The sequence below is a fragment of the Salvia miltiorrhiza genome, chromosome 6, assembly GCF_028751815.1.
Source record: "Salvia miltiorrhiza cultivar Shanhuang (shh) chromosome 6, IMPLAD_Smil_shh, whole genome shotgun sequence".
In the NCBI taxonomy this organism is placed as follows: Eukaryota; Viridiplantae; Streptophyta; class Magnoliopsida; order Lamiales; family Lamiaceae; genus Salvia; species Salvia miltiorrhiza.
The window spans coordinates 25,314,710-25,341,094 of NC_080392.1; the positions used below are offsets into that span (position 1 = coordinate 25,314,710).

The 26,385-nt window shown below is 38.2% G+C and overlaps 2 protein-coding genes across 2 annotated transcripts; both read right to left on the minus strand.

Annotated features, from left to right (window-relative positions):
* Positions 1 to 317: 317 nt before the first annotated feature.
* LOC130990940 (probable cinnamyl alcohol dehydrogenase) lies at positions 318 to 5,221 on the minus strand. Its single transcript, XM_057915162.1, is given in 8 exon segments — positions 318 to 667; positions 736 to 1,034; positions 1,036 to 1,076; positions 1,079 to 1,136; positions 4,615 to 4,725; positions 4,727 to 4,822; positions 4,874 to 4,987; positions 5,062 to 5,221. Coding segments are annotated over 8 exon segments (1,002 nt in total). The 5' UTR covers positions 5,139 to 5,221; the 3' UTR covers positions 318 to 461.
* Positions 5,222 to 21,354: 16,133 nt separating this feature from the next.
* Positions 21,355 to 22,338, minus strand: LOC130990678 (glutathione S-transferase T3-like). Its single transcript, XM_057914901.1, has one exon. The coding sequence runs from the start codon at positions 22,336 to 22,338 to the stop codon at positions 21,355 to 21,357; it is 984 nt and encodes a 327-aa protein (XP_057770884.1).
* Between the last annotated feature and the right edge of the window lie 4,047 nt (positions 22,339 to 26,385).

Below are 26,385 nucleotides of genomic sequence, written 5' to 3' on the forward strand. Positions count from 1 at the left end.
GTAAGTAAAACTGTTTAGCTACGAAATTATTGTTTTTAGCTACGGAAATTTCCGTAGTTACGGAAATTTTGTAGTGGTATCTTTCTTAAAAGTTACTCTCCCTCCGTCCCACTCCATTTTTTAGTTTGGGTTGTCCTACTCCAAATGTCTCATTTCTTTTTTTGACAATACACTCTCTCTCTATACTTAATATTTAAACAATTTCCAGCGGGACGGAGGGAGTACATTAGTATCTTAACTACTTCGAGGTTTCCGCTGGCGTTAATCCATCAATTTTGAAACAAACTGAGTAAAATACATTAGTAGCGGCAGCTGCATTAATGCAACAAAAACGCCTCTTTTATCTTTCCTCTTATTTTTCATATATAGAAATGTACGTATTGAAGCATAAAATGAAACTAAAAATAAATCCACTGAGTTTGAAAACATGAAACCTCAAAGCTCGATGCAGTGCAGTAGAGTTAGTGAAGTTTGTTGGTCCAAGCAGCTACATCAAGCACAAATCTGTATCTCACATCATTTCTCTCCATCCTCTCGAACGCTTCGTTAACACACTCTGCGTTCACCACCTCAATCATGCTCTTCAATCCCTTATCCGCCCACAAATTCAACACTTGTTCCATATCTTTCATGCTTCCCATCAGACTTCCCTCTATCGCCTTTTTCCCTGATGCATACCAAATCTCATTAAACATTAATTACTTGGATGCAAATGGATAATTGAATTGATGATACCTAGAATGAGATGGGAAGCTATAAACTCAAGTGGATGAGGAGGTGCTCCTACTAATAACAGCTTTCCCTGCGCTTTGAGGAGTGAAATGTAGAGCTCCAGGGGATGAAGAGCAGGCACCGTGTCGAGAATATAATCGAGGCTGTCTGCAGCTTCCGCCATTGCAGCCTCGTCGCTGCTCACTAGATAGGCGTCGGCACCGAGGTGCTCCATGGCCTCCTCCCTTTTCTTGTGGGAAGAGCTTATGACGGTGACGTGATGCCCCATCGCCTTTGCTATCATGACAGCGAGGTGACCTGCAATCTTTGAACTGTTTCAGAGGGCTGTATGCCGTCACTCCTGCGCGCACAGCAGCGGCGCAGCTTGAGCCGCTTCTAGCTTTTCAGGGATTTTAACTGCAAATCTGTTGCCATTTTCCTCCTTAATTAAGCCTTAATTTTCAAAAAATACACCAAGCGCACCTAAATTATTTTGGATTTTAGACAATACTACTCCCTCCGTCCCTAAAATAACTTCCTTTTTTTTCCATTTTGGGACGTCCCCAAATAACTTCTCTTTCTTTCTTTCCATTTTGGACACCTACCCCACCACTAATAATACTTTATTTATTCTTATTTTTAATTTTTTGACCATTATCAATACTAATTATAACACTTTTCACATTTTCCAATAATATCATTTTTTCTCTACTATCAATACACTTTACAACTTTTTATTAAAACTCGTGCCGTCCCCAAAGAGGAAGCCATTTCAGGGACGGAGGAAGTATCATTTTTCATATTTTGAAATTCGGCTCCAGTTTAAATGTCTCACATTTAATACTCCATGAGTCTCACTTATAATGACAAACTTTCCCTTTTAATTTGTGTCATTTCTATTGTGTTGTTATAAGTGAGACGGAAGGAGTACCATTTGAAAGTTAGAAATTAATTACTCCCTCCGTCCACGAAATAGAGTCTCGTTTAAAGGTTGACACAAGTTTTAATAAAGTTGTTAATGTTATTGTAATTAGAATAAATGTACAATTTGTATGAATAATGTTAGTACAAAAAAGTAGAATAAAAAAATATTATTAGTTAAAAAATAAGATAAAAATATAATTTATAGTTAAATATAAGAGAAAATGTATGTTATGATATGATGGTTCAAAAAATTAAATTAATTTTTTTTGTGAAAAAAAAATAAATACGACTCTTTTTCGGAAGGAAGGCTGAAGGATGTACTGTATAGCAATTCAAAAGTCAGAAATGTCATTCGTTCAATATTGACCAATGGCATATAGATTCAAGTGCAATTCTTATTTCCGAATTACTACATAACTAGTACATCCTCCCGTGCGATGCACGGGCCACGATATATTTATTTATTTTTAAAATTTTAATTTATATAAATATATTACTCCCTCCGTCCCATTCTAATAGGTTCGTTTTCCTTTTTGAGATGTCTCACTCCGATAGGCTCGTTTTTCATTTTCAGTAAAGAAAATATACTTAATTGGTGTAAACCACGCCACTTACTCCTGAAAAGTAAGTTTCTTAATCTCCGTGCCCAAAAGAAGTGAACCTATTAGAGTGGGACGAAGGAAGTACTCCCTCCGTCCCACGAAGCATGACACAGTTTTCTTTTTGGTCTGTTCCACGAAGCATGACACGTTTCTAAAAATGGTAAAAAATTTACCCTTTATTCACATTTTCATTTTTTTCACCTACCACATTTAACACACAAAATACCAATTTCTTAATTCCCGTGCCGAAAAGAAGTGTGTCATGCTTCATGGGACGGAGGGAGTATTATTTATGAGTTAAATTAATTAATAACAAAAAAATTATGTTAATTTAAATATTAGTATTTGATAATTTATCAACTTAATGAGTAGGAGTATAAGTATTAAATTTGATGACTATTGTATAATAATTAAATTTACTGATTATAAAGCATATAATTTAAGTGAATCTCATTTTGAGCAAATAACGCTAAAACTATCAATAACAATATTAATAGACGTCATATAATAATTTTGGGCTCTTAAAAGTACGAACTGCATTATTATTAAAAGTTCATATTTAAATAGCCCAAAAATAATTACAAAAATAGAAAAAATACGAATAATATAAAAATAAAATATAACAACAAATATGTTTATACAAACAAATAAATAATTTGTACATATTATTAAATAAATCTATACTACATTTTAAATTCTAATTTTAAGATAAATAACTATTTTTTTACAAATTCATATTGAAATTTCCTTCTCCTTAATTGCATTAAATTAAAATAATTATAATCAAACAATCATGTAAGTTTTTTTGCAAGAAAAAAAAAGACATTTAATTATTTTTTCACCAACAAACGAAAACAAAATAAAATAACTCATCTTTTATAGTACTCCATTATATAAAGATGTATATACTTTATGTCAAATCTTAGAAAAAAAATATTATAATGATATTTTTCTATTTTTCTAATATTATAAATATCTGAAGAAAGAAAGAGAGTAAAATAAAATGGTTCAAACAAGTTCAAAGAAAGGAGAATATAACACAAACCTTGTATATTAAAGATTATACATAACACAAACTTAACAAATTTTGGTATTTTTTTAAAAAATTTAAAATTTATATAGTTCAAAATATTATCTACTCTATCTCAAATTTGAGATAGTTCTTTGATATTTGACTATTATTTTCTATAAAATTAAAATTAATAAATATTTTTATAATATCGTCTCAACGTTTGTTGATAATAGTGCATCATATTTTTTAATTAAAAGTTTTTATTTACATATTTTTATGTTATGTTTGATAAAGTAATCCAACGAATAAATTTAATGTTTTATTTGTTCTTTTTATCAAAAGAGAAGAGAACATGATAAATTTTGTGGAGAGAGATTAATATATAGATAATATAATAACGTGGAGTGAATAAGGAGAGAGATGAAAAAAATGAAAGAATATAGAAAAAGAAAGAGGAGAGAAAATATAATCACTTTAAAATTTTAAATTATAATAACTTATTTATTTCAAATTCACATTTAATGATTTTCATATCAAATTAAAAATCTTGTCATGATCTTTAATTTAAGATAAATGTCGAATATATTTTCATAAATTAAATTTAAAGATTTTTAGAAAATCATCTAAATATGAAAAATAAGTTAGAAGAGAGAAAAATTTGGAATTGAGAAAAAATGGGTGAATGTATAATAAATGAGGAGAGAGAAAATGTGGGAAAAAGTGAGGAGTAGTAGAGGAAGCGTAACTTATCTCAGATTTCTACTTTTCTCTCTCCTCTCATCCCACTCTCTTTTAATTTCTAAACTTTTATCCTTAATTGACATTATAATTGCAAAAATGTCATTAAATTGGTGGAAAGAAAATTGGTGTTTTATATTATATATAGATTTCAGCTTCCACATTGGATTACGTATAGCCCAGATTCTAATTCTGACTAAATTACTAAATTTTAAAAAATAAAAAATTCATATATTTTTTGATCAATTAAATAGTAGTATTGATTAAAAATTAAAATTTAGGTATAATTCATGTATTTATAAGTAATTAACAATTTTCATTATCTTATAAGAAACATTAGATTTACAAAAGTAACCACATTATAATTTATTATTAACATCATATATATACACTTTAAATTTCATACTTTTTAAACTTTATTTCTCTAGTATTCTTTTGTACTCGCAATTATTTCTTTAGTTTATAAATTCAATTATCTAAACACTTTTAACAATTTGCAAATTTATGAAATGTCAAATAAATTCTCAAAAATAAACTTACCTACACACCCTCTTAATAAAATCGATCAAATTAGAAGCAAAAAAGTAAAAAAATAGTAAAAAATACTATTTTTCAGTTGCAAATTACCTGTGATGAACAACAATAGCAGAAGAAAATCCGCCTTGAGTGATGGTTCCGTCGGGGAAAACGTGATTGTAGGTTAAGACTCTGGCGCGGCAGTAGTGCTCCAGATCGGAGGCAAGAGCCAATGATTCCTCCCACTCCAACCACATCGCCTGCTTTCAAATTCTTCACTTCTTCCCCTACTTCAACTACTTGGCCCACTATTTCATGCCTTCAATTCATCATTCACCATGAATGGAGAGTGTGCAAAAGACGAATTTACCCTGGAACCAAAGGGTAGTTGGTTTTGCCAATCTCACTCCTCACCTGATGGAGATCTGTGTGGTCTACTCCACGGTATAAAACGCGCAATAGAATGTCATCACCACCTGTTTCTCTGTTCTCAACAATTTATATTGAATTAAAATCAAAATTATTAAAAAGAATATTGGTAATGTGAGTGAGACAAACCTGAGATGAAATGAATAAGGAGAGAGATGACCAGATGAGTCCCTGGCAGCCCAACCATTGGCTACTGCTCCCACCATATTTCTCAGACTTTAGATTAGTGTAGAAAATTTATAGAGATGGATCGGAATGAGAGAATAATATACACCGAATTCATAATACCACATATATATATAGTACCGCAATTGTGATATTTCATCATCTATGAGGTCAGAGATTGAGAAAACGAAATAAAATATGTGTCAAATCCATAATGCGGAATCATAATTATTGTAAGGCGGCGACGACTGATGCCGTCCACAATGGAGAGCGCTTTGGGGCTCCACAGAGGTTGTCTCTTTTTTTAGACCATCTTTATCAGCAACCATCCAACCACTCAACCATCCATTTATCAATGACCATGCACCCCAATCATCTAACCACTGGTACTTTCGAAGTTGTGTAGCAGGAATAGATTTGATAAATGTCGCCCATTGAGGATATATACCATCAGTGAGATAATATCTCATATTCCTTTCGCGACCATTAACGATATAATTGACCTTAGGTGCTTGATCTTCCAAGATATCATCAAAAATAGAAGATTGATCAAGTACATTGATATCATTTCTTGAACCTGAGGTTCCAAAAAATGCATGCCAGATTCATTGGTCTTGTGATGCAACTACTTCCAGAATAATTGCTGGCGTACCGCTAACACCGTGAGCACTACCGGGGCGATAATCTTGTTGCGGGAAGAGATTCATCTCGACTCGACGCCATTCTCATGTTTGTTTTTATTTCATTGGAATCTCATTCTAGTCTCCTTGTTATTTCTAATCTGTTCATTTTCTTAATTCAGTTTCCTAGCATCGATTGTTTTAGTTTGAGTTGTAAAAGTTCACTCGATCGTATACCCCAATTGTAACAATCGCAAGAAGATTATACGCTGCTGCCGCACGTTCGAGTTTGGATTTTTAATTTACATTAAAACTTTCGAAACCTAAAACCTTTGCTTGGAGAAATGGCGTCCACCATCCCTGCTGCCGGCAACGCCACCAACGGCTCCACCGCCTCCGCCACCGTTGGCTCAACCGCCTCTGCCACCATTGGCTCCACCGCCTCCGCTACTATCGGCTCCACCTCGTCCACCTTCTTCGGCTCATCCTTTGGCTCAACGGGTGGTTCCACTTGAAGGAATATTAAATTGAATTAACGTTCCGCTTTGCCCGATGATCGTTTCTTGGTTATTATTAATTTATCATACAACGATTAATCTTAAACATGCTCCTATGAATTTAACAGCTGCACATAGGTGTTAGGAATTACTTACCTGTGAAGTGGATGCAGAGGTCGTTGATGATCGTGTCGAAAGACTCCAGTTCTGATCTTCTCGACTGTATCCCGCTCAGCTTTCACCGTTGGATGGACAACGAGCTATGAAAGTCCCAAGCTAGAAATCACCCTACACGTTTCCTGCGCCTCCTTAGCTCTCAAAAACCCTAATAATTATCAGTGTGTGTTTCCTGAGAGCTGACAGCTGTATTTTATAATACAGAAGAAAGGAGGGGGCGCCAGTTTTGGTGCAGGGGCGATTTCTAGCCCTACTTGGGCTAGGAGACATTGGGCCAATCCAGGGACCAGATACAAGGAATAAAGATGGGCCTCAAATAAATTAATTTATCTATGGTCAGCCCAGACCATAATTAATTTATAAATATCAGTTCATTCCACTAGAGAACCAATATTGACTTACCCCTTTATTGCCGGCATTTAAGTCGGGGTTTGTATTTAGACTTATTAAATCTTCGTATTTAAAATATCCGACATCCATTAATTAATTAGAGCTCTGACAGCCTTAATTAATTAATCTCTTGTAATCCTTAAGCAGTACTACTCAAAACTTATTATTGCGCCTGAACTTAATCAACCTGCAGGGTTTAACGCAATAAACATTATTGAGCTCCTTAAGGGGATGTCATTATCCTCTATCGGATACGAGTACTAATACAGATAATCAAATATCATATATTAACTGCTATCACCCAAGATACAGAGTACTCAAGTTACTATATAACTCTCACTCATAGTAAATCAAAGTGATAAACGAATCAACATATATATCTGAAATCTTATTAGTATTAAGATCATATAAGTTACCGAGATCTTGATTCTTCACTTAAGTCAGATAGAAGAATACATCTCACTGTGGTCCTATCAATACGTTATGACGTATCAGTATAGATAAGTAGTCAAGACAAACTACTTCCATCTATACCGCAGCCTAAACCAATAACTTGTCCTAGAGTTATTTCGGCTGTGATTATATTATATCTCTTAAGGTTATTCCAATTATACGGTCTTCTGTGATCTACAACACACCATATAATCTACTTATATAGAGATAAAGAACATACATATGCAATCATGAACACAATCAGATAGCAGATAAAATAGTGAACACAAGAATCAATGTATACAAGCATAAAAAGTTCTTGCTTTCAGTATACAAATCCAACAATCTCCCACTTATACTAAAGCAAAACTTTTAGTATACAATGTGTCTAAATACTAGCTATTACAACAAACACTTCCCTTCTTCTTCCACTTATAAAGTTTTTCTCTAAGTGGGTGGCATCAACCGCAATCCCATCCCTCGAGCATGCTTCTCGTAGGCCTTTTGCGGCAAGCTTTTCGTGAAAGGGTCAGCTAAGTTCTCCAATGTATCAATCTTCTCAACTAACACATCTCCTCTGCTTACGATTTCTCGTATGATGTGGTACTTTTTCTCTATGTGTTTGGTCGCCTTGTGGCTCCTGGGTTCCTTAGAATTTGCCACTGCACCCGAGTTATCACACTAAATTATGATACTCTTAGGCAAATTAGGGACCACTCCTAGATCCAAGAGGTAGTTCTGGAACCATACAGCCTCCTTAGCAGCTTCAGAAGCAGCTACATATTTGGCTTCCATGGTGGAGTCTGCAATATATTTCTGCTTTGCACTCCGCCATGATACAGCTCCACCTCCCAAGGTAAACACATAGCCAGAGGTAGATCTCTTCTCATCCCGGTCAGCCTGGAAATCCGAATCGGTGTAACCCAAAGGATATAGACTATCTGATTGGTAAACTAGCCTATAATCTCGAGTCCTCTTCAGGTACTTGAGAATATGCTTTACCGCAGTCCAATGTCATGGTCTAGGGTTCGACTGATATCTTGCAACCATGCCAACGACATAACAAATATCAGGTCTCGTGCAAAGCATTGCATACATGAGGCTACCTACGGCGGAAGCATAAGGTACCTTCCTCATTTCCTCAACCTCACTGGGCGTCTTAGAACACATGTCCTTAGACAGAGGAATGCCATGTCTGAAAGGTAGCAAGCCTTTCTTGGCAGTTTGCATGCTAAAACGAGCAATCACAGTATCAATGTAGGACGCTTGAGATAAGCTCAACATCATTTTCTGGCGATCACGAACAACCTTGATCCCCAGGATGTACGCTGCATCTCCTAAGTCCTTCATTTGAAACTGTTCGGATAACCACTTCTTTATGTCCGATAATAACTCAACATTGTTGCCAATGAGGAGGATATCATCTACATAAAGTGCAAGGAAAACCACGTCGCCATTGGCATCTAAACGGTACACGCAACTTTTGTTTTCACAACGAGTAAATCCATAGGATTTAATGACCTCGTCAAAACGCTTGTTCCATGACCTCGAAGCTTGCTTAAGTCCATAAATGGACTTCTTCAGCTTCCATACAAGATGCTCTTCGCCCTTTTTCACAAACCCTTCGGGTTGCTGCATATAGATGTCCCTTCCTTCTTCAAGGAAACCGTTTAGAAAAGCGGTTTTGACATCCATTTGCCAAACCTCAAGGTTCATGTGGGCTGCTATGGCAAGGAGTATTCGGATAGATTTAAGCATGTCAATCGGCGAAAAGGTTTCATCATAATCTATACCCTGTTCCTGGGTATATCCTTTCGCCACCAGTCTAGTTTTAAAAGCTGCGACTTCGCCATCCGAATCTCGCTTTCTCTTGTATACCCACCTACTACCTATAGCTTCGAAGCCATCAGGTAGTTCAGTTTTCTCGTATACATCCATAGCAGTCATGGATTCTATTTCAGAAACCATGGCGTCGTACCAAAAATCTGCATCTGTATCTTTCATCGCTTGTCTAAAGTTATCAGGGTCGATATCCTTTTGTTTATCAACAGGAAGAAGATCCGAAGACTCTGCCAAGAACATAAATCGATCGGGTTGAACTACAACCCTCCCACTACGACGAAGCGGTGGTGGTACAGCTGTGACAATGGTTTGTGCAGTATCCTGCGGTGCATTCACTTGCACATTTGGCTGGGGTGATGGAATCGCCTGTCCATTGCCTTCGATTTCTTGAAGGACAATCTCGGACTTTGACTTGTGTTCATTTATATAATCCTGTTCCAAGAATCGTGCGTTGGTGCTAACAACCACTTTCTGATCCTTAGGATTATAAAAATAACCACCTTTCGTTCCCTTAGGGTATCCTATAAACAGCATTAACTCGCATCTAGGCTCCAATTTCTTCGCTTCCTTGTCTAGCACGTATGCAGGACAACCTCATACCTTTATATGGTTCAAGCTGGGCTGACGCCCTGACCATAACTCGATAGGAGTTTTAGGAATCGATTTGGACGGTACCCGATTTAGCAAATAAACCGCTGTTTCCAAGGCATATCCCCAAAACGAAATAGGCAATGATGCATAACTCATCATTGATCGTACCATTTCCAAAAGAGTTCTGTTTCTTCTCTCTGCTACACCATTTTGTTGGGGAGTACCCTGTGCAGTCAATTGGGATGTAATCTCAAAATCTGACAAGTATTGCTTAAACTCGTTCCCAAGGTATTCGCCACCGCGATCAGACCGCAATGACTTGATAGATTTACCCTTTCTCTTCTCCACTTCCGCCTTGAATTCTTTGAATTTCTCAAAGTATTCAGACTTGCGTTGAAGTAGGTAAATGTACCCATATCTTGAGTAATCGTCAATGAAAGTGACGAAATACTCATACCCTCCACGAGCATTTGTGGATATCGGTCCACACAAGTTAGAGTGAATTAATTCTAACACATGCGAGGCCCTATTCCCCTTGGCCTTAAAAGGCCTTGCCGTCATCTTTCCTTCTATACAGGATTCGCAGGTTCTAAATGGAACAACTTGAAAGTCTTTCAAGATTCCATTTGTAACGAGCCTTTGGATCCTATTTAGATTGATGTGGCCTAACCTTAGGTGCTACGCATGCGTATATTGTTCATGAGAATAATATTTCCTCTTATTCGGATTAGGACAGATTTGTGATGTAGATGCAACGTGGACAGAATTTTTAATTGGACATGTAATAGTATAGAGAGAGTTATTCAAAATTCCAGAACAAATAGTCATGTTATTTTTCATGATAGAGACACCTCTATCAAAAGTAACAGAATATCCATCCAAAAACAATTTTGAAACAGAAATTATGTTCCGTCGAAACTCCGGCACATATAAAATATCTCTCAAAACTAAAATGTCATCACCAAAACATAAAGATAAATCTCCAATAGAAACAGCTGCGACCTTCGATGCATTGCCCATGGAGATGGTGATCTCATCACTTTCCAGTTGCCTTGTCGGCTTGAAGCCCTACAAGGTATAACAAACATGATCAGTTGCCCCCGTATCCACTACCCATGAATGAGTAGAAAAAGAAGCTAAACATGTCTTAGTTACTAGAACTTGTGACATACCTTGTCCCTTTGCCTTGAACACCGGACAATCTTTCTTCCAATGCCAGTCTTGCCGCACTTGAAGCACTTTCCCTTTGCCGTCGGCTTCTTCACGCCGCCGGTAGGGCCGTCCACTTTGGCTTTGCCACTCCCACTAGCTTCTTTGTCATTCTTGCCCTTTGGAACTTTCCACTTCTTTTTCCCGCCTTTCGACGAAGAAGCAGATCCCTTGGCAGCGACAAGAACCTCTTTCTCTTTCCGTGTGCCCATGACTCCCTCCGCCATAACTAGAGCATTCAACAACTCATTAAGAGTATAGTTGGCCTTGCTCATAACGACATTGAGACGGAAGTTCTCATAGGATTTGGGGAGAGTGTTCAGGATGATATCGACTTTGGCTTCGCCTTCAATACCCCCTCATAGCAGATCAAGCCTGTCAAACAAATTTATCATATGCATGACATGATCGTGCACAAAACTGCCATCGCTCATCTTACATGCTAAGATTTCTCTCATTATGTTAAAGCGGGCAGATCTTTCGGACTCCCCATAAACCTCAGAGAGATTTAACATGATGCCAGTCGCGTCATCCATGACCTGATGCTGGAGTTGCAAAGTTTGCGACATAGTCATCATAATATAGCACTTGGCCATATTATTCGACTTGTGCCACCTCCTATGCGCCTCACGTTCCGCATCAGTCGACTCATCAGTTAAGGGCGCGGGACGTGGAGTGGTAAGCACAAAACTGTGCTCATCAGCGTCAAGAATATACATTATGTGGCGTTTCCATTCAATATAGTTAGGACCGGTGAGAGGATGGTTTGCAAGAATAGAGATGATTGGAGACATAGACATATCTGAAAGTAAACAATTTAAACATGTAAGAACATGAAGCACATAATTCGTAACAATAATATTGTAACCTTTTGATAAAACAATATTAATGAAACCTCCAACCGCTCAAAGAATCCCATGTGCAAGCTACGTGGTGTGGACGTTTACACACGAACTCCTCAACCAGACTATTCACCTAGTCATTTAATTTCCATGTCAACTTAATCTTTTGACACAGGAAATTAATAGTTGGCACCTTAACTAGACCATATCATCATCAAGAAGGGACTCCTTTGGGAGTTGTACATTATACTTGATATGATATCTAAGCAATGACCACATTTTAACCTTGAAAATTAAATTCTCGAAATTGACATACTCACTCGGACCATGCCGCTTTCAATTTAATTTTCTTGGTTATCTTATTTAATTCCATTCTCCAAAGTACTTGTGAAAATTACACAAGTAAGCCACGTGGTGTGGACGTTTACTGCATAACTCCCACTACTTTAATGGTTTAAATATTTTTTATAGAAACCTCTTCTGACAAACTTATGAGAAACAAATATGAAGTAAGCCACGTGGTGTGGACTTTTACTCACATTGCTAATCACTTTGTCTAGAGACCGCATGTGGAGGTCTAGAAATAATTTTAATTGGTTAAAATTATTAAAAACTGCTTAGTCTTTTTAATTCAAAAGGTCTGTTCATGCTCAAGCACATAATCCTAATCATGCTTTACTAGAACGCAACATGTAAAACATGCTCGCAGAATTCTAAAACATGCTTAAGAAAATGATAAACCTACTATCATGCTTGTCTAAGCGCAGTTAATAAAGCATATTAACAAGTAGAGACGAACAAAAACAGGTAAAGAGCATAAGGGATTAACACCACGACATGCAAAGAACAGAAATAAAGAAATAAAATTCTTCGTGACCCATTTGTGGAACCCCAACATCTATTCTATTTAAAATAAATAAATAAAAAAGAAAACCCAAAAACTAAAACTTGGCCCGAACATTTTAGGCCCGTCGTTGGAATTAGGGTTTGGGCCCCCTAGGGTTTGAGACACGCAGCTAGGGTTTGGAAACCCTAGCTGCCGCCGTCTCCCACGAACAGCCGCCCCTCCACCGCGCAGCAGCCACCCGGCGCCGCCGCAGCGCCCTGGCGCACAAGGCAGCCTGGCGCTGGCAGCAGCCTCCTCGGCGTGCAACAGCGGCAGTCGGCAGCGCACGACTCCTCCAGCAACAACAGCAGCAGCCCTCGGCGCCTCCAGCAGCAGCAGCGGCACCTCCAGCAGCTCCAGCGTACGGCGACAGCAGCGACAGCAGCTCCAGCAGGCGGCAGCAGCGGCAGCGCGTCGCCCGCTGGGCGCGCAGCGCGCAGAGCGCGTAGGCGCGGCCTCGGGCGTGCACCATCCTTGCCGGCTGCTTCCTTGCTTGCTCGCCCAGCCCCAGCTTGCAGCAGCCTCCAGCGCACACGGCGAGCAAGCGCTCGTGCGCGCGCTGCCCTCAGCGCCGGCAGTTCGGCCGCACGGCACCCCGCACGTCTCCTCCTTACACCGTTCATCCGTCGTTGATTCGTCGTCGTTCTTGTCCCGTTCCTCAGTTTTACAGATTACAAAGAAAAAACAAATACAATTTGAAAAACTTAATCTAACCACGGATTTTTCTCGTGGTGAAAAACGATAACAACGTCAAACGACGTATTCCACAAATCAACAAACCACGAAGAACAACAGCAGTAAAAACAACGCACATTATTAATCGTACATAAATTAATAATAGAGCCAAGAAATTAATCCTGGGCTCTGATACCAATTGAAGGAATATTAAATTGAATTAACGTTCCGCTTTGCCCGATGATCGTTTCTTAGTTTTTATTAGTTTATCATACAACGATTAATCTTAAACATGCTCCTATGAATTTAACAGCTGCACATAGGTGTTAGGAATTACTTACTTGTGAAGCGGATGCAGAGGTCGTTGATGATCGTGTCGAAAGACTCCAGTTCTGATCTTCTCGACTGTATCCCACTCAGCTTTCACCGTTGGATGGACAACGAGCTATGAAAGTCCCAAGCTAGAAATCACCCTACACGTTTCCTGCGCCTCCTTAGCTCTCAGAAACCCTAATAATTATCAGTGTGTGTTTCCTGAGAGCTGACATCAGTATTTTATAATACAGAAGAAAGGAGGGGGCGCCATTTTTGGTGCAGGGGCGATTTCTAGCCCTACTTGGGCTAGGAGACATTGGGCCAGTCCAGGGACCAGATACAAGGAATAAAGATGGGTCTCAAATAAATTAATTTATCTATGATCAGCCCAGACCATAATTAATTTATAAATATCAGTTCATTCCACTAGAGAACCAATATTGACTTACCCCTTTATTGCCGGCATTTGAGTCGGGGCTTGTATTTAGACTTATTAAATCCTCGTATTTAAAATATCCGACATCCATTAATTAATTAGAGCTCTAACAGCCTTAATTAATTAATCTCTTGTAATCCTTAAGCAGTACCACTCAAAACTTATTATTGCGCCTGAACTTAATCAACCTGCATGGTTTAACGCAATAAACATTATTGAGCTCCTTAAGGGGATGTCATTATCCTCTATCGGATACGAGTACTAATACAGATAATCAAATATCATATATTAACTGCTATCACCCAATATACAGAGTACTCAAGTTACTATATAACTCTCACTTATAGTAAATCAAAGTGATAAACGAATCAACATATATATCTGAAATCTTATTAGTATTAAGATCATATAAGTTACCAAGATCTTGATTCTTCACTTAAGTCAGATAGAAGAATACATCTCACTGTGGTCCTATCAATACGTTATGACGTATCAGTATAGATAAGTAGTCAAGATAAACTACTTCCATCTATACCGCAGCCTAAACCAATAACTTGTCCTAGAGTTATTTCGGCTGTGATTATATTATATCTCTTAAGGTTATTCCAATTATACGGTCTTCTGTGATCTACAACACACCATATAATCTACTTATATAGAGATAAATAACATACATATGCAATCATGAACACAATCAGATAGGAGATAAAATAGTGAACACGGGAATCAATGTATACAAGCATAAAAAGTTCTTGCTTTCAGTATACAAATCCAACACCACTTCCACCATGGCCCCGTTGAAAACGTCGAGGACGTTGGGTCTTGCCGAGAAACCCTCCATTTTCTCGGGCAAGAACTTCAAGTATTGGCAAGAAAAGATGTTGTTCTACCTCACAACCGTGGGGTTTGCCGATTTCTTGACGGAGGATGCGCCTCCAACCCCGAGTGAAGGGGAGACGAGCTTCGAGGTTCGTGCTGGGTATGCGAATTGGTGCCAAGGCGACTACTTGTGCCGCAACACCGTTCTCATGTCCTTGGACGATCGGCTCTACAACGTCTTCAAGGTCCATAAGACCGCGAAAGAGGCGTGGGAGGCACTTGATCTCAAATATCAAGTGGACAAGACGAATACTACAAAGTATGTCGTCGCCAAGTAGTTGGACTACAAGATGGTCGACTCCCGCTCCGTGATGGACCAAGTGGAAGAGTTCCAAACTCTCTCACACGAAGTTCAAGCCGAAGGAATGCCCTTGGCGGATGCGCTACTTGTAGCGATCATCATCGAGAAGTTGCCTCCTAGTTGGAGGAGCTTTCAAAACCTTTTGAAGCATGAGCGCTCGGAGATGTCCGTGGCAAACTTGGTGTCAAAGCTTCAAATGGAGGATCACGTGAGAAGTCGTGATCAAAAGGGCAAAGCGCCGATGGATGCAAAGGCCAATCTCACCGAGAAAGGCGGTCCTTCCAACAAGCGTGGTCGCCCTACAAATAACAAGGGCAAAGGGAAGCAAGGTGGTGGTCAACCATCAAAGTTTGATGGTGTATGTTACAATTGTGACAAACATGGTCACATGGCTAAGGATTGTCGTAAGCCCAAGTGGAAGAAGACGAAGAACAACGTCAACAATGTCGAGAAGGACTTCGACGATTGGGACCAAGATGACCTTGCGGCGATGATTTCTGAGGTAAATCATGTTAATAGCCCAAATGCTTGGTTCGTGGATACCGGCGCTACCGTCCACATTTGCATCAATCGTGAGTTGTTCCACAACTACAAAGAAGTGGAAAACAAGACGATCATGGAGGCTAGCGAGCGGACTTCTCAAGTCCTTGGCATGGGAGATGTGGTTCTTCAACTCACTTCAGGCGTGGAGATCACCTTGAAGGACGTGCTACATGTTCCCACCGTCCGAAAGAATTTGATTTCGGGCATTAAGCTCACTAAGAAAGATTTTGAATTGTTTTTCAAAGCTGATTATGTTGTAATTCGCAAGTGGGGAAAGTTCCTTGGGAAAGGCTATGCCTCCGAAGGGCTTTTCAAACTTGGCGTGAGAGCTTGTAAGCCTGCCAAGGCAACTATCAATAAGAAAGAATCTACTTCTTCTGCTTACTTGATTGAGTGTTCCGATTTATGGCATTGTAGACTTGGACATGTTAATCTAAATGCTATAAAAAGATTAGTAAAAATGAATTTACTAAACATTGATGAATATAACTCACAAGAGAAATGTGAAGTTTGTGTTGAAGCCAAAATGGCTAAGTTGCCGTTTAAATCGGTTGAAAGGAGCACTAAACTATTAGAACTAATTCACACCGACGTTTGTGATTTAAAGTTTGTGCAAACTAGAGGCGGTAAGAAGTACTTTATTACCTTTATAGACGATTGCACAAGGTATTGTTACCTTTACTTATTGAAAAGTAAAGATGAGGCTATTGAAGCTTTTAAGAACTTCAAAAATGAAGCCGAGAATCAACTTGGATGTCGAATTAAGATGGTTCGAAGTGATAGAGGTGGAGAATATGTAGCTCCGTTTGCTGAATTATGCAATGAAAATGGTATAATCCATCAAACGACGGCTCCTTATTCACCACAATCTAATGGCGTTGCTGAATGCAAGAATCGAACTCTTAAGGAGATGATGAATGCCTTGTTGATTAGTTCAGGATTACCCTAAACCATGTGGGGGGAAGCTGTCTTAACGGCTAACTATATCTTGAACAAAATTCCACTCAAAGGGAAAGATGTAACTCCCTATGAGCTATGGAAAGGTAGGAAACATTCGTATAAATATCTCAAAGTGTGGGGGTGTTTAGCTAAGGTAGAAGTGCCTTTACCAAAGCAAGTTACAATTGGACCTAAAACGGTGGATTGTATCTTCATTGGTTATGCGCTTAATAGCAGTGCCTATCGTTTCATAGTGCACAAATCGGAGATAGCCGATATACATGTTGGGACAACGATAGAATCAAGGAATGCTATATTCTTTGAAAATATCTATCCCAATAAGGATAAGGGTGTGTCTAACTCGAACAATGGAGTTGACAGTGAAGCTACGAGTTCTAAACCTCTAGACGTAGCTAGTAGTTCTACACAAGTAGATGATGCCACGAGTTCTAATCCTGTACCACCTAATAGGAAAAGACCAAGGTCTAAACCTGTGGATGTAGAACCAAGACGTGGGGAACGGGTTAGAAAAGCTAAGGTCTATGGACCGGATTATGTTGTCTTAATGTTAGACGGCGAACCGGTGACGATCAAAGAAGCTTTATCTGGCTCTGATGCAGCTCTATGGAAAGAAGCCATAGATATTGAAGTTGATTCCATTATGCAGAATCATACTTGGGTGTTAGTGGATCTACCACCTGGAAGTAAATCTTTAGGATGCAAATGGATCCTAAAGAAGAAGTACAAATCTGATGGTACTATAGATAAGTACAAAGCCCGACTTGTCGTTCAAGGTTTCAGGCAGAAAGAATGGTATGATTTCTTTGATACATATTCGCCTGTGATTAGGTTGACATCTATTAGGATACTTCTCGCTATTGCTGCTTTGCACAATCTCGAGATACACCAAATGGATGTGAAAACTGCATTCTTATACGGCGAGTTGGAAGATGAAATTTATATGAAGCAGCCTGAAGGGTTTGTAGTACCTGGGCAAGAGCACAAAGTATGCAAACTCCAACGGTCTTTATATGGATTGAAGCAAGCACCGCTTCAATGGCATTTGAAGTTTGACGGCGTAATGTTGTCAAATGGATTCAGAATCAATGAGTGTGACAAGTGCGTCTACATTAAGAATTCTAATAACAGCTATGCTATTGTTTGTCTTTATGTAGATGACATGCTCATCATGGGGAGTAATTCCCGAGTGATTCAAGAAACGAAAAATATGCTAAGTAAAAACTTTAGCATGAAAGATATGAGCTTAGCTGATGTAATTCTTGGAATTAAAATTCTAAGAAAGCCTGATGGTATTGCTATAACACAATCTCACTATGTTGAGAAAGTGTTAAAGAAGTTCAATGCTTTTGATAAGCCAATAGCTAAGACTCCATGGGAACCTAGTGTACATTTGAATGTACATAAGGGAGAACCTGTTGATGCGATAGAATATGCTAAGATTATTGGGAGCTTGATGTATCTAACAAATTGCACTCGTCCCGATATAGCATGCTCGGTCAACAAATTAAGCAGCTTTACAGCCAATCCTAGTAATGAACATTGGAAAGCTCTTGAAAGAGTCTTGAGATATTTGAAATATACTCAGAACTACGCAATTCATTATACTAGGGAGCCCCCTGTACTTGAAGGGTACTGTGATGCAAATTGGATATCTGATGCCAAAGACTCGTTCTCAACGAGCGGTTATGTATTCACTGTGGGGGGTGGTGCTGTGTCTTGGAAATCCAAGAAGCAAACTTGTATTGCTAGATCGACCATGGAATCTGAATTCATAGCTTTGGATAAAGCTGGTGAAGAAGCCGAGTGGCTTAGAAATTTCCTCGAGGATATTTCATGTTGGTCTAAACCTGTGTCGTCTGTAATAATTCTTTGTGATAGTCAAGCTGCCATCGGACGAGCACAAAATAATTTGTATAACGGTAAGTCGAGACATATTCGTCGACGCCATAATACCGTGAGACATTTGATCACGAGTGGTGTTATCACAATTGATTATATAAGATCAATTGATAATATAGCCGATCCGTTGACTAAAAGTATCCATCGAGATCAAATGTATAGACTGTTAGGGGGAATGGGTTTGAAATCTACATCTTAAAGATGATCATAGTGGATACCCAACCATGATGACTGGAGGATCCCAAGAACTTGGTTTTATGGGATAACTAAGCTATGAGAATCTGTGTGTTAAACACTCGAGTTGCCTATTCCTTGTAGAACAGTGAGTGTTCGGAAACCTGCATGTGGTGAGGTTAAGTCTTTGACTTTTAATAACTCTAGAATTCCTCAATGAGGACAAGTATAGCAGGATGCTTGAGTTAAGAGTTACCTATATAAGTGTGAAGTGTGGCCGCTTCGATTGAAACACTTATGAATCCAAAGGGGTGTTCCAAGGCCCGTAATGGACACAAACGTAAGAACGAATGAGGGTTGAAGCAATATTGTGTCAATATTGTTGACTCAGTATACACCGAGGAGGACTAGTCCAAGGAATCATATCTACTAGGCCGCCGGTATACTCGATAAAATTGCCTATGGTAGGTTCAAAGCCACAAGCTACCTTTCCAAATGCAATATTGTTTCTTAAGAGGACTGAGCTAAGTGTCTGCATACATCTGCATACGGCTTTCTCACTCATGTGGGGGATTGTTGGAAATATGATTTTTAGACCATTTCTGGAATTAATTATTTAATTAAATATTTGTTATTTAATTGAAATAATTAGTGGATGTTAATCTACGTCTCGAGTAGATGAACGTGGTATACTTGAAGTCTCAAAACCGATTTCCGGTGAGTGAGATATTGTATATCAAAGTTTGGATGTTGAGAAGGGAAATAACACTTGTGAAGTGTTATTGTCCCACATTGGAAAACAATGGAAGAATACTCTTGTATAAGAATAGCAATGCTCATGGAGCAAATAACTTGTGGGCTTGCTAGTGGGCTTGGATGAAGGCCTTGGCCTTGCGCGCACACACGCGCGCCGACGATCGATCGGACGGACGACGCCGCCGCCGCCGGACGGGCAGGTCGGGTACGGGCCGCGGCCAAGGACTTGGATCTTGGCAATTGGTGCTTTGGGTGGTGTTTGGGTCCAAACTATATAATTTTTTGGACAAATTACTTTTGAGCTTTTTGGATTGTTAATTCTCGACCCAATTGTATTTATTTTTCAGCCCAACAGAAGCCCATCCATTCAGCCCGCCCAAGCTTTTGAAGAGCTGCAGCAGTTTTCGAAACTGCTCATCATTTTGAATTCTGGAATTGATGCAGAATGAATTATGTAACTTCTGAATTCAAATTGTTGTAACATCCAGACAGTTACATGGTGGGTTAATTTCCCATTATGCAGATTGAATTCCCCTCATGGTGAATGGCTTATAAATAGAGGTCTTAGTGCATAAGCATGAACACACAAAAATCTGCATATTGCTCACTTACTCTCACTGCATTCTGCTCAGTTCTCGATCCCATTACGTTCGCCGGAGCTCGCCGGATTGTGGTGCTACATCCAACGAGACGTCGTCGTTTTACCTTTGGGGAAGATTCGCTAACACCGTGAGCACTACCGGGGCGATAATCTTCATGCGGGAAGAGATTCATCTCGACTCGACGCCATTCTCACGTTTGTTTTTATTTCATTGTAATCTCATTCTAGTCTCCTTGTTATTTCTAATCTGTTCATTTTCTTAGTTCAGTTTCCTAGCATCGATTGTTTTAGTTTGAGTTGTAAAAGTTCACTCGATCGTATACCCCAATTGTAACAAAAAGTACTGCTCGAACACACCTTCATGGCCTATCTCATGTCTTCTTTCAATATACCGTCTCCTTCCTCTAATGGCATGATTGGTAGGTTGTACAGATGGACTTGCGGCATGGATGACCACATCCTCAATGATGCGATCAAGTTGGCGATTATGTTTGGCAACGCTTTGTTCCCATGCTTCATCATCGCTAGAATTTGAAGCATCAATATTAGAACTAGAGGCCATTTTTTGAAGAAGAATTTTTTCTATGTAGCGTATAGAAGAGATAATTGTTCTGTTATTTGAGAGAGTACATGGATAAATATATAAGCAAGAGCATGATAAGTGTCAGATGCTATCTTACACAATAATTCAGAAATCACATGGGTGGTGGTGCCACCGAAAGTAAAGGCTTTTGGAAATATCGTGACAATAATTCAGAAGTCACATGGGTGGTGCCACCGAAAGTTAAAGCTTTTGGAAATGTCGTGATAAAATGAAATTACATTGAAATTACACAAAATGAAATTACATTGAAATTTCAAATTACACAAAGCGAAATTACATTGAAATTACACAAAGAGAAATTACATTGAAATTGTACAAACTGAAATTACATTGAAATTACACAAAATGAAATTACATTGAAATTACACAAAGTGAAATTACATTGAAATTGCACAAACTGGAATTACATTGAAATTACACAAAATGAAATTACATTGAAATTACACAAAATGAAATTACATTGAAATTACACAAAGCGAAATTACATTGAAATTGCACAAATTGAAATTACATTGAAATTACACAAAAGGAAATTACATTGAAATTGCATAAATTGAAATTACATAAATAAACCACACAACAATAATTTAAATAACACAATAATTAAAAGCAAGCATCATAAGTTCGATTACATTCCATAAAGTTCTGTCATTAGCCGACGTTTGAGAGCTTCCTCATCTGGAGATAACTGGTTTTTTTTCATTAACGTATTCAACGTAGATGTTTTCATTTCTTTTTCGCGTGTGATTCTCATTTCACGTAGTTCAGCAGTGAAAGCATCTGAAACTATCGAAGATTGTGATTCTGTTTGTTTTCCTTTTCTTTTAGCCTTAGCTTTAGCTTTATCCCTACCAATAGGACGATGAAATTTTGAAGCATCACTACCTGGAGTTTCTGGAGTGGAGTCGGTTGGATGATCCACATCTTCATCTGTCATCGATTTTTTTGAGCTGCTACGACTTTCGTCAACACTGTCTTCGTCGTCTGGGTGAGAACGTCGTACGTAACCAGTACTATCCAATTTCAGTTCCCAGTTCGGATAGCTGCTCATAACTTTTTCAAACACCTCATGGTGAGTAAACTTAGGTTTACCGTAAATCGCTTGAGCTGCTTTCTCGATATCCTCTTTAGACTGACCACTCGCTCGTCGCTCATATGCTTTCTTGTATGCAGCAACCCACAGAGTTACATTTTTGTTGAGGCGTTTGTAACGGTTCCTCAATGATTTGATGCTCCTTCGATCTCCAATTTCTGAATTATCTACTCGACTTTGCTCATACATATCTGCAACAGTTTTCCAAAACGACTTACTATTTCGGTTAGTGCCAACAATTGGATTGTTACTGACAAAGCACCAAGTAGACATTAGTGATATATCTTCTATATCAGTCCAACTTTGCGCATTGTTGGAAGGGTTTGCAGAAAAATTTTCAGAGGTTTGGTGATATTCAGAAATAGGAGAATCAGTTGGATTATGCGAGAATTCTGAATTCATAGCATAATCAAACTCTGGGAATTCATTGGAGCTTGGAATATCAGCAAGATTTGGATAATAGTCTTGGGAGGGATTGAAATTTTGAGAGTTGAAGAAAGAATTATTGTCTCCATCCATTTAAAAATAGAGAAACAAATAATAGAAGTTATATGTAGAGAGGATAAATGAGAGAATTTGAAGATGTATTGAAATATATCAAGAGTGGTCTCTATTTATAGAGAATGAAAAAATATAAATTTTGGTATAATTTCTTCATTTTTTTAATATTTTATATAAAAGATATAATGATTTTTATCAATTATCTAAATAAAATCTACTCAACCAATAATATAATTACAAGTGTCACAACTCAATGAATTAAATTTGAAGAGAGAGAGAGAGACCAAGGCTGGTCTTATTTTTTGAAAGGTCGACCACCTCTTCTCCGACCTCCAGCAATTATTAATTTTTTTTATTCTAATGAGGTCGACCAGGTCCACCAAATTGTGGCCGATAAACTTGGTCTTAGAATCCCCTTCTATAGAGGGACTCCCATTCTATAATTTTTTTATGTTGTTTTCTGAAAATTGATTTTTAAATAAAATAAATATTACTCCTTAATATTTTTTAAAAATTAATAATTAATAATTTTATTAAATTTAAAATAAAAATTATAATAGTTAAAAATTAAAAAATTAAATTACGGCTAAATAAGATCGAATCGTGTCTAAATATGCTCCATTAAATTTTGTTGGAGGCGGTGGTGGACTCATTTATCGCGCGTGCTTGTGTCTCGAGTCAAATAGGCTCGGTATTTCGACGGAGCTCCTTCTGTAGCTTCATGAGTGTTGCTCGATGTTTCGTTGTTCCCCACTCTCTTCGTTCTGTTGCATCTTGTCATACCTCAATTCTTGAAGGAATAATTACAATCGAGGTGCAACCAATTCATAGAAATACCACAAGGGAAAAATCTTATTAAAACCCGAATAATAAGATATCAAGTCAGGCTAGGCCCTTTTGGATCATAAATTTTGCTTCATGCTTATAATAATTAATATTCATTAGCATGTAACTAGGAGTGAATAATCTAAGCTCGATTAGATATGTCATTTGAAATAAAATATGAAAGTCTTAAGTTAGGATAACGAAATACAAGATATTATCTACTGTTACAACGAAAGTCTAAATAAGGAGTTGAAAGCTAGCCTCAACTCTGCCCCGTTAGCATCGACAAGCCAACCTGAAAAGATTTGAAATTTTTTGGGCTAAGTACTAATGAACCTTAGTGGGCATGTATTTTTTGATACATTTCATATTTTCATAAAGAAGTTTATCCAATCATTCATGACATAACTTATAAGGTCTTTAAGTAAAAGAACGCCTAAGCATGTTAAAACATTTCATTTTATTTGTGCGCACATGTCACAATCCCTTTTCGTTACTCGTTGTGATCCCGGACCTTTTAGCTATCGATGGATCCATTACTCCTTCATTCTTGACCTAAGGTAGCAATTTAGGCAAGCTCCTCATTTGGGACACAGTGCTCCGGAACACATCCCGTCGAGCACCCTTATAACGCCTCATACGTGATTAGTGCCCGATGGAGATCAATCCATCGAGTCAGCTAATAGGTGTACACAATTCTCAAATAACGTGTTAGGTCAAGAGAGAACCTCGATCGATTCATTGTTGCGAGCTTTAAACAGAGCAGAGTGCACAAAATATTTTATTAGATAAACAGTTTGCATTTCATTGAAACATTTAGAGCTTAATTACTTAATCATACATTTGGAAAGTAAGCCCACTTGATTAGGCAAAGCCCATAGTTTTACTCATAACTTGTCTCGGAATAGCAACGCTAATCCTCCTGATCCACAAAGCCTACAAGAAATCTATTCATAATAGGTCTCCTGAATCTAAACTTAAGTCATTGTGAAGTGTTTAACATTCTATGATTCATCACGCCGAGTTTTCAAAATTTAATAATAAAGATTGAAAACTAACTCTTGAGTTAACGACACCAACAATATCCTTACTCGATTTTCTTTAATAATTGAATTTATAAATAAAACCAATTAAATCATGAATATTTTTCATTCCAATGTAAATACAATTTCATATCATGCTTTGAATTTACATATTGAGTAGTTCACTTAAAATATGCACATAACAATAATATAATATTATTATACATCATCTTTAAAATAATTAGTTAATTAAACTAATGGTAGTCTAATTAAATAATCAAGGTAATCCATTTAATTTAAAAGAACTGCATATCTCAATTAATAAAAAGGGGCAGCCCAAGGTTTGAAAATAAAAAGGCCCAGCTAAATAAAAGACATTGGCCTAATTGGATTAAAACAAGGGCCCGACTTTGAATTAGAAATGGCCCAATCCAGAGCCCAACACTCCAGTCCAAACCTTTAAGGGTGCGTTCTCTTTGGTTGTAAATTTATCATGGAAAAATGAGGGATAGTCAAAATTTCACTATTTAAATCATTCTTTTCTTTTCCCTCATTTCCTACTTGACTCATATTCATTCTTCATTTATACTACAAAGGACGGCCATGATAAATGGTGAAATTCCATTTCTCCCTCTTCGATTTCCTGCAACAAAAACGATTCCTCGCCGCCGCCGTGCCTCGACCTCCCTGTCTCTCTTCAATCCCCAGCGACAGCACGGCCAGAAGACCGCCGCCGCCGGTTCACAACCTCTCTCTCTCTCTCTCTCTCTCGTTCGACTATGAACAAGACACACTCCCACCGCCTCTCTTGCTCGACTTCGGCAGCTTTTCACCGCCACCGTCGCCGCCTTCTATATTCGGCGCCCGACTAACTCGACTCACACAGCAACATCACAATTCACAGGTCAAGACAGAAGTTCGATTTTTTCAATTTAAAGATCATGTTTGATTATCTTTTTAAGTCTATGTTTATGTATAAATATTTATATATCATAATAGCAGTTTATGATGTTGTTGCAATATGTCTCAGGTTGGTGTTTCCAATGAGCACAAATTGAAAATCATATGTACAGTTGGGGAAGAACCATAGTTCAAAGTGAAGGTCTTAAAGAAGATGGCAAAAGAAGTGCATAGATTAGGATTATTCACCTTCAAGAGTGAATTACGATGTGATCTTGTTTCTGCTTTGCAGAAAATGGTTAAGAGACTGTTCTTGAGAAATAAGGAGAGAAGGAGGTCTTTACCAGTTGAATCTGGTTGCTGGGATTAGATGAATGAGGGAGATACTTTAAAGGAGTAGGATGAACAATTGAAGACAGTAGCAAGCATGGGTGAAGGGTGAAAAGAGGCATGGGTATATTGATACTGCAGAATTGCACTCACCTTTCTCTTATTCAATAGACTAAATAATAATCTTGTTTCAAACAAAATTTCAATTTTCTAAACTTGTGAAATATGTGGGCTGATTTTATTTATAAAATTGGGCTATAAGAAAAAGCCCAATCAATAAACAAATTAATCATAATAAAGTCCAAATAAACAATTATGAAAGTTCCAATACACATGAATTATTAAGAATTAATTGCATGATAATACACGAACTATAGTCACTTTTTCATTTTGCACATCGACTTTAAAACTTACATTTTTAATCATGAACTTTGCATTTGTTCCAATTTTTCCATAAAATTAATTTACCCCCGATTTGATGATGATGTGGCGCTTATGTGGCAACCGAAAGTGTGCCATTTAAACCGTCGTCCGAAAAATTAAACGATGTCGTTTTTATAAGTGTAAAACGAAGTCGTTTTGCTCCAAAAATGGTTGAAAAAATAAGGTGGAGGTTGTTGATGGGCGGCGGTGGTGGCTGTTACTGCTGCTGTCGTCGGGCAAGGGGGAGGTGAAGAGGCGACTGGTGCTGCTGTTGTACGGTTCAGCGTGAGGAAAAGAAACGACTGGTGGTGTTTGAGGGGGAAAGATTTCTGATTTGGGGCTTTAGGTAGAGGAGAGTCAGGCGAGATGGAGGTGTCGAAGGGGTGGTGACGCCGATGATTTTCGTCGATTGGCTGTCATTGGAATTGGGAGAGAGGGCTGTGAAATTGAGGAAACTAGGGTTTTCAATTGAAGGTTTTGTTGGGTAGAGGGTCGGAATAGAGAGGGAGAGAAGATGGCGCCGGTGACCAGCGCTGCATGTGCAGCGATGGTCTATGACCGTGCA

Bases quoted from the DNA above. Each gene is read 5' to 3' on its own strand.
- LOC130990678 (XM_057914901.1), bottom strand. From the start codon at position 22,338: ATGGATGGAGACAATAATTCTTTCTTCAACTCTCAAAATTTCAATCCC.